Source organism: Mesocricetus auratus, unplaced genomic scaffold (assembly GCF_017639785.1).
Source record: "Mesocricetus auratus isolate SY011 unplaced genomic scaffold, BCM_Maur_2.0 Super-Scaffold_100014, whole genome shotgun sequence".
Classification (NCBI taxonomy): Eukaryota; Metazoa; Chordata; class Mammalia; order Rodentia; family Cricetidae; genus Mesocricetus; species Mesocricetus auratus.
Genome location: NW_024429197.1, coordinates 66953474 through 66961976, shown reverse-complemented (window position 1 = coordinate 66961976; position 8503 = coordinate 66953474). Strand labels below are relative to the sequence as shown.

The 8503-nt window shown below is 47.2% G+C and overlaps 1 protein-coding gene across 6 annotated transcripts in view; it reads right to left on the bottom strand.

Annotated features, from left to right (window-relative positions):
- Positions 1 to 512: 512 nt before the first annotated feature.
- The window catches only part of Cdk5rap2 (CDK5 regulatory subunit associated protein 2), a 182551-nt gene continuing 174560 nt past the window's right edge, over positions 513 to 8503 (bottom strand). For all 6 annotated transcript variants that reach the window (XM_040757326.1, XM_013117133.3, XM_021230116.2 and 3 more), the window contains 3 exons: positions 6123 to 6249; positions 1064 to 1110; positions 513 to 604 (listed from right to left, as the gene is read on the bottom strand). In XM_040757326.1, coding sequence (XP_040613260.1) covers positions 548 to 604; positions 1064 to 1110; positions 6123 to 6249 — 231 coding nt within the window. In that variant the 3' untranslated portion in view covers positions 513 to 547. The remainder of the gene's footprint in view (positions 605 to 1063; positions 1111 to 6122; positions 6250 to 8503) is intronic.

The following is an 8503-nucleotide window of genomic DNA, read 5'->3' as shown; positions in this document are numbered from 1 at the left end:
GAAACAACCCCGGCCTAGAGGATGGCTCTAGGGCAGGCCGTTGGCGCCAAGGACCTGCCTGCGGAGGCACAGTGCCAAGGCAACCCCACATGGACTTGCTTTTCTCTGGAACCCTGAGTTGGCTTACAAGTACATGAGATCTGAGGGCCATGTGGCTCCCAAGACATTGGGGTAAGAGCGCAGGACCCGGGGTGAGGCTTCACCCAGCATACACGCATTTGAAACCGGATGAATCATGTAAGAACACGCCAGCTGCCGTGCTAGTTGAGAACTGTGTTCTCGGGTCCGAGAGTGGGTGGGAAGCTCGCCAGCGTGGAAGGCTCTCAGATCACAGCATCCAGAGCTCAAGGCCTTTCTGGTGCCTGACTGCAGAGCAATGGAACCTTGGAGACAACAGCCCCAAGCTACCAACTTCCAGACAGAAATCACTTCACACCACCACACTTCCTGTGACCAGCAGCCTCTGCTTCCTTCCCCATCGGGAGCCACAGTGAGGACAGAGGCAGGCGATCTCAGAACTACAAGTTTTATTAGCTGACAGCTCTCCTCATGAGCCCGGGCTGCTGGGACTGGATGTTCCCGGATGGGCAGCCCTAGTCCTTCGCTAGGAAAAGGGAAAGGGGAACAAAAAGAAAGAGTATTAGGTGGTGGAGTGTCTGAAGTAAAACCCCTGACAGAGTTTAAGGCGAGGTTCCATTTCAAAACTTCTCATAGACACTTTGATCAGTAAATATCAGAACAAAATGACCACAAGCACATACTGCATTCACTTATTCACTCATCCATCCATTCGTTCCAGAAGGACTGCACACATGCCTCTGTGTTGGCTGCTGTTTGCTGTACTTCTCATTTGTGAAATAGCACTGAAAAAGGAATAGAATGTCTACTGAGGACAGGTGTGAGAGAATGGAACTTTTCATGCTCTTCAGGCAGAAACTACAGCTGCTGTGGGAAGCTGTGAGTCTTGGGTCACACCTTCGTCTTTATTCTTCAGAAGACAGTCTGGATATTCCCAATCCCTAGTTGCCCAAAGTTTTCAGTGCAAACAACTCAGGGGCACTACCTCCAGGTTTCGTCTGGCCTTCCGAAGAACTTGGTGGGTGATGACCACTGAGGAGAAAGCAAAGAAGGGAACAATTAGAGCCACACACCTCAGAAGAGTAGAATGAGAACAAAGCCAGTGAGGGGGAAGCCTGGACCCAGACAACAGGACAACTTTTGAAGGGTCTTCAACAAGCTCATGCTTCAACACATGACTCTCTGGTGGTGCTATTTGTGCTGCTGTGATAAGATATTCTGGCAGCAGGAGCTTGAAACAGCTGGTCACATCCCATGCGGTCAAAAGCAGAGACTCAACGCGTGCTTCTGGCTTGCTTGTGTTCAGTCCAGTTCCTCACCTCCTCCCAGTTCAGAATCCCCTGCCCGAGTAGGGAATGGCTGACTTTTCCACATCAATCAGCTTTAGTAAGACAGCTCCGACAGACGCATCCACAGGCCAACTCAATGTAGACAATTCCCATCGGGACTCCTCCCAGATGATCTTTAGGTTATGTCACATTGAAATTGGAGATGATCATCATAGAGGCTTAAGAAACCTCTGGGACTGCGACCTAGCTACCAGAAGTGGGCTGCTGGTGCCAACACTTGAAAAGATACTACTCTGGCTCTGGCCAACACTAGGTTTTCTGATGCACCGAGCCATAAATGAGCTGTAAGCTTCCACGGCCCCAGACTGCTGCTCCTGTATGCCCTCCCCACCATGACGGACCATACTCCAGTAAACCGTGAGCCAGAAGGAACCCTACCTCTCTTAGCTTTCTTTTCTCAGGCATTTTGTCACAGAATTGAGTAACTAACACAACAGCCCCGAGCCCCTGAGACCAGAGAAGTATGAAAGCCTCAACCATCAGTGCCAAATAACATATCAGGTAGGGTGGGCTATGGACAATACTTCTTCAAGTCCTCACAGGGACCCAAAGGGAAGGGCGTGAGTGCTATGTTTCAGAGGCAATGCCAGGCTCTGCGTGGCCACCTGGATCACTTTCTGTACGTTGGGAAGGATGATGGCGCTGGGCAGTGTAGAGGCAGGATCTGGCAGTGCCCGGTTTCTTCCTCTGGTGTCCTGAGCCCTCTGGAAAGGAGAGTGGGAAACAAGCCCACACTTGGAGGCCCATGCCAAATGCCCAGGGAAGTCCCGTGAAAGCAAAGTTTTACACAGCCTTTCTTCAATCATGCTTCTGGTATCTGGGAGAACAAATTCAGGGCATTTTTGTTCCCTCCTGCCCTTGGGCTGGTGGGAAGAGTTCAGCATGGTTCCCCAGGCAAGCTGTGCTCTGTCTAAACAGGAGTGGCTGAATGGGTGAGTTCAGAGACCCCTGCTCACTGACAGTTGAGCTGTGTCAGAATTTGAGAACAGGAGTGCCTGCCACTTGGAGTAACCACGCACAAAGGTAGTTTCTTCACAGTCCCGTCTTGTCTAGCAAAGACTGAAACAGTGTGAGACATGTCAGGTTTCTGGGCCAAATTAGGAATCTAGAGGCAGAACTTGTGATGCCAAGAGGCAAGGGACTGCCATGACTTTGAGGCCAGCTTGGGCTTGAAGGAAAAAATAAGAAGAATCTATTCTCACTAGGACATGGTGAGGGCCAAGGAGTACCCTGCGCCTCAGAATCCCAGCCCCCTTGGCTTATGCTTACAGAGAGTCCCTGTGATTCACCCCAGCACATGGTCCACTGCCCACCTACTCAGAATAACTGTTCTGTGGTTGTCTGGAGGAAATTATAGTTTCACAAATAATTCCATCTGGAGGCAGAGAGGTCAACAGACATAGTGAACTTCATTTTTGTCAGAGTAAAAAGAATTTCACAGGTGTTCTCTGCCTCTGTCTCCACCCTACTCCTAGCTGCAGGGCCCACAATGTGCCCTAGTAAGCCCAATATGCCAGACCCAGCATACAGTTCTAGTGTAGATAGAATCTGTGAATCCTTCTAGGCACAGACCATCACTCTCAAGATCCGCCAAGGGGCCTGTGACCCAGAAAAGGTTGTCATGACATGGAGGTTAAAAATAATCTTGAAAGACCACTGGATGTACCCAGTGAGTCAAGCTTAGCATAAGCTCTGAGGATCCCTGGCCCAGGTTTTGAAGTCTCTCTTACATCTAAACAGGTACACCGCCCATGTTCCAACATTCAGAGATTCCTGCTGTGATGAGAAGACGAGGTGCAGAGTGGTAAAGAATGCATCCCAAATCAGACTGACCCGAGTGCAGAGACAAGACACACACACACAGGCCACCTAATTCAGTCTAAGACCCTTCCGCCCTACCAGAGACTGGAAAGGAAAATGTCCACTGGCCACAGAACTGTACTGACTTACTGAAGACCCCACCTTGGCAAATGAGGACCTGAGGCACAGAAGTGAAATGGGAAGTGCCAGGCCATGAGGGTCCCAGGTTCCCATGTCTCACCCTTTCCCTGCTCTCTCCTGAGAGGAGGTAGTGTCAGACCAACCACTGTGAGGAAATCTTGGATCTTTGTCATCCCTGTCAACATGTGGAGAAGGGAGAGGGGTAGAGAACACTATGTCAATGTCACTCTGTCACTTCAAAACCAGGAACAGAGTTGGCAGGTTGGAGGGTTTAGGGATAATCACAGCTAACGTAGGCTAAGACCCTCACCCTGTTCTTGGTCAGGTCAATTCCAAAGCAGGCCTATCAGAAACTAATGATGACACTGAATCACTTCCATGAGCATCAGTATGTCTAAATGACTGAAAAGGGGACAACTAGCATTTGTGGGGCACCTGTTCTGTTCTCAACATTGGTGGTACCACTCTCCAAATTCTACAGATGCAATTGGAACCATTACGCTGACCACTGTGGCCAGCTGTGCTTAAAATTGCTGTCTCTGTTTAGAAAGGAGGAACCAAAAACTCAGAGTCAGAGCCACTTAATGCATGTCACACAGGAGGGTAAAGCTGAGACCCGGGCACATTCCCAGTCTTACACACTTACCCAAGGATTTGGCACGACATGGTTCTGCGTTTCTCGTTTGCCACAGTAGGGTCACCACCTGTGCTGAATTCTGCTGGCTCCTGAAATTCCTCATCCCAAACCAGAATCAGCAGCAGGAGGCTTATGTCCGTTCAGGAGGGAGCATGTGCCAGAGACCTATGGCCTGGAGTCAGGCTGTGTGAGGCCCCACCTTTACCCCTGATTCCCCAGGAGTCTGGCCCAAATGCTCCATAGCACCTGAGCAAGCCTACAACTGTCACTGTCACCCATATCTCTAAGGGCTCCTCTTTTCCGTAGGTGACTTAAGTCTCTCAGCCAACTCAACAATATCCAGGTTGGGCGGTCAACTGTCTTTCAAGTCCACCCTTCCTCCACAGCCCTGAATGCTGGAGGAAATGTCACAGATCTCCCAAGCCATATGACCCCTCCATGCTCTGTCATGTGATAGCTGATACACAAATAAAATCACAGCAAACCCTGCTACTCCTCCTTGAGCCCAGGAACAGGCTTTGTCCCATTTTCCCTTTGTTACGGCTTGGACATAAATGTTCCCTATGGACTCCCGTGTTTGAACACTCAATTCCCAACTGGTGGGACTATTTGGAGAGGTTGTAAAATAAGGCCTGTCTGGTATGACTAGGCCATTGGGAACAGGCCTTGGGGATGACAGCTTGGTCCCTCTAATCTTGTCTGCCTTTTGTCTGTCACATGATGTGGCTAGCTACCTTCATGCTATATGCAGGAACTGATCTTACTACCATGTCTCCACCATGGTGACTTCATTCCCTCTAATCTTCCTTAAGTTGCTCCTGTCAGGGACTCTGTCACAGAACAGAAAACTAAGTAATATGCACCGTTGCTCAAGTGAAAGCCTTGACATGTTTTCAGCATGCCTGGGACACTCACTGCTCTCATGCTTATGGAGGTAGGTATGCCAGGGAATCCCATACCTGATCCTTTGCTGTCTGAGTAACATTCATCAGGGCCAATCAGATTTAATCTTGAACCAAGGTCTCACACCACCTTCATGCTGTCCCAGGCAGGCCCTGAGTTGATAACCCTGAAGCTTTACACCTCACCCCCAAAACCCCTCAGGCTCCTTGATGACAGAAACTACCATTCCCCTATCCTCAGTCTGTGAAAAGGACATAGGACAGGAGCCCAGGGGCCTGGCCATAACTGAATGTCATTCATTTGCAGTTCAAACCCTTACTAATCTCAGTTTTTTCAGAAGGTTCCCAGAGGCCAACTAAGGAGACCACCACCTTAGCAATAACCTATGCCCTATGCCCCTAAGAAATGCTGCTGAGAGACAAGCCCTGGGCTGTGGTGGTGGACAAAGGAAGGAACAACTGGAGATACTCCCAAGACAGACAATCTGACGTGCTGAGAGCATGGGCAAAGCCAGGACCGAGCTGCAGGAGAGCCTGGCGGAAGCTGCTTGACTCCACACCCTGGGGTGAGTGCTGCAGGTCTGAACTCAAGGTACACAGAGGCTCAAAGTCTCTAATGTGGCTGGGTTAGAGCCAGCACTGACCTTAAGCGGTTTTCCTTCTCCTCTGAAGCCCATGGTAGGAGTACCACGCAGAGCTTTCACACAAAGCATGCCACATTAGCCTTGGCAGAAGGAAGCCACCTTGATCTCCCCTGGAGGTCTCTTGCAAGAGGCCTTGGTCTCTGGTCTCTCTTGACTCAGCCTTCCATAGCTTTGACATCATCAGCAAGATCATTCTGGGTTCTCACACACAAAGCCTACCCCTCCCTTTTATCCTGCAGGTCCTGTCCTAGACCACCATTCCATCTTCCAGATGACACTGTCTACTCCTTTCAGAATCATCTCAGGGGGTCCTTCCTCTAGGACACCCACCGTGCTCTTATAATGCACAATCTGTCACCCCATGAGAGGACATTCCTGACAGAACTGACTATGTAGTTCCAAAAGGGTGAAGCAGGAAGGGAAACCCTCGAGAAGGTGGCATGATCTCAGAAGCCTGGGCTGTAAAGAGTGTGAGCCATGGCTACACTATTAGCCCTGACCACAGAGCAGGAGCTCAGCCGTGGCAGCCACCCCCAGCCTCTCACTCACAGGGGTCAGGGTTATCACTCACACTGATCACAGATGACTTTCTCCTGGTGCTTTTTCTGCTGCAGAAGTTTTGCAGTGTTCTGCAGCTTCTTTTCTTGTTCAAACAACTTTTTGTGTAATTTGGTGATCTCTGCCTTCATTTCTCCAATCTAAAAAAAAAAAAAGAATTAGAAAAATATAGAAACATAAAACACTAGATTATACAGAAAGAACTAAAAATAGTATTAAAAGATGCTCAACTTCACTAGCAAAATATCTGAATAAGCCAGAAGCCCCTTTCTGCACATTGCGTTAGCAAAACTGGACAGAATCCAGGGGGAGCAGGAAAACTGTCAGGACTGTGGTAGTGCTTGGGATGGTTGTGGCCCAGTGAGGATGCAACTCCTAAATTGTAAATGCATGTATCCTTCTGGCCTCGCCGTTCTGTGCTACAGCATCTACCCCCAGGAATAATCACATCAGCACAGGAAGATGTGTATCTCCATGGGCACTCACCTTGGCACTGTCAGTGGCAAGAACAATAAACAAACTGAGCTGTTTCATATTAATCTGAATAAATAAATTGTGGTACTTACATTGAAAAAACAGAATTGTGCAGCTATTAAAAAGGATGCTGTAGAGATCTATTTATTGATTTCAAAAGATGATTACAATTAGTGAAAGAAAGAGCCCAAATCAAAAGACTGAATGCTACACTTGAGACACTTCTGTTTCATAAAAGGAAAACACAGATCCCTACAGCTATAAACATACATTGATGTGATAACCAAACATTAATGGTGAGTTTTAAATTTGTGTAGTTTCTTTTTTGTTAAGAGAAGTCATAATGCTGATTCAATTTTTTTCTAATGCTTTAATCTTAACACAACAATACTCAGCAAGTACAAACCAATTTTGATTTTTTTCTCAGAGTGGAATATGGATGCCAAATCCACTACCCTGTGACTGTGACATGGCACAGCAGAGACTTCCTGAACTGGCTCCAGAACTATGGACAGCCCTTTTCTCTTGGCTACCAAGAGGGACACAGTAAGTTGGCAGTTCATGTAGAGTCTTTCCTAGTTTGTTTACAAACTTGTTTATGGTAACTGTGCTTTCAATTAATAACAGAATTTGATTACATACTAAGTCGACCTGTGAGCCACATGTATGGACAGAAAGCTGGCTGTATGGAAACTAACATACGCTTTATGGGAGACCAGATAAAGGCAAGTCACTGCAAAACACTTTGCTGGCAAATTAGGTGTGGGCGAGACAACTGTAAAAGATGTAGGAGGAACAGTGTATAAGAATTCTATATTCAGATTGCTCTGCAAGTGCCTTACGTTTCTTCTTCATCTTAAAGAAACAGCAATTGGTAATGACAGAAATACATTATGGATGTGATTTGTCAAAGAAAGAAGATGTGGAACTCCAATCAGCAGACCCACATCCAAAGAAAAGGCCTGGCCCTACATCAAAAGAATAGCAAATGAATATACATTTTCATCTGTTTTAAGTTAAACTAAAACGTTTAAGGTATGTATCGTTTTTTCATTCCCCGCCTCAACTTCCTTTTCAGATTAGCCAATCATGCCAGGTACAAAGGCTTCAGTGCCTCTCCAAAACGAACCCTAATTTCATCATTAGGTTTGCTTTGATTCTCTAGTACAGTCCAGGAGCCCACGGATGCTCAGGATTTCACAGGCCACACATCCTAGAACAAAGCCGTCCTACAGTTCTGCATCTGCAAGACCGAAATAGCAACCCCTGGCTCATCTTTCACACATAGTGAAGTGAGATTCAAAGGGTATGGTGGAAACCTGGAAGGCAGTATTGCGGAAGGATGGGCCTTTCCTAGCTTGCCTGGTTCATCCCTTTGCTCTTTCTACAGTAAGCTCAGCATAGAGCTCACATAGGAAGGAATGTTCCGGCTAAAATGATATTTCAGAATTTTATTGATAGACAATTACAATTCGTGATAAAGGAATCAAAGCCAAACCAGTTTTGTAAAACTGAACAGCCTGTCTGTCTGTCTGTCTATCTATCTATCTTGATATGGCATAAAGAATTAATGTCAGTATTTCCAAGGGATATGACTTCAGGCTGTCTGAAAATGTATTGTGTGTGTGCATACACGCATATGTGTGTGTTATACATATTCATGTGTATGTGCTTGTACTTGTATGAACATACATGCAGAGCCCCGAGAACCAGAGAACAGCACTGGGTGGTTCTTTTGTTTTGTTTTTTCAGTGCTCTCCATCTTATTTTTTGAGGCAAGGTTATCTCACTAGCCTGAAGCTCGCTGATTAAGCTAGGTAGCCAGTGAATTCTGCTACTACCCCTTCCTATAATGGTGGGGTCATAGATGTACACTTTCGGGCCCAGAACTGACACGGGTGCTCAGGTCCTCACGCTTCG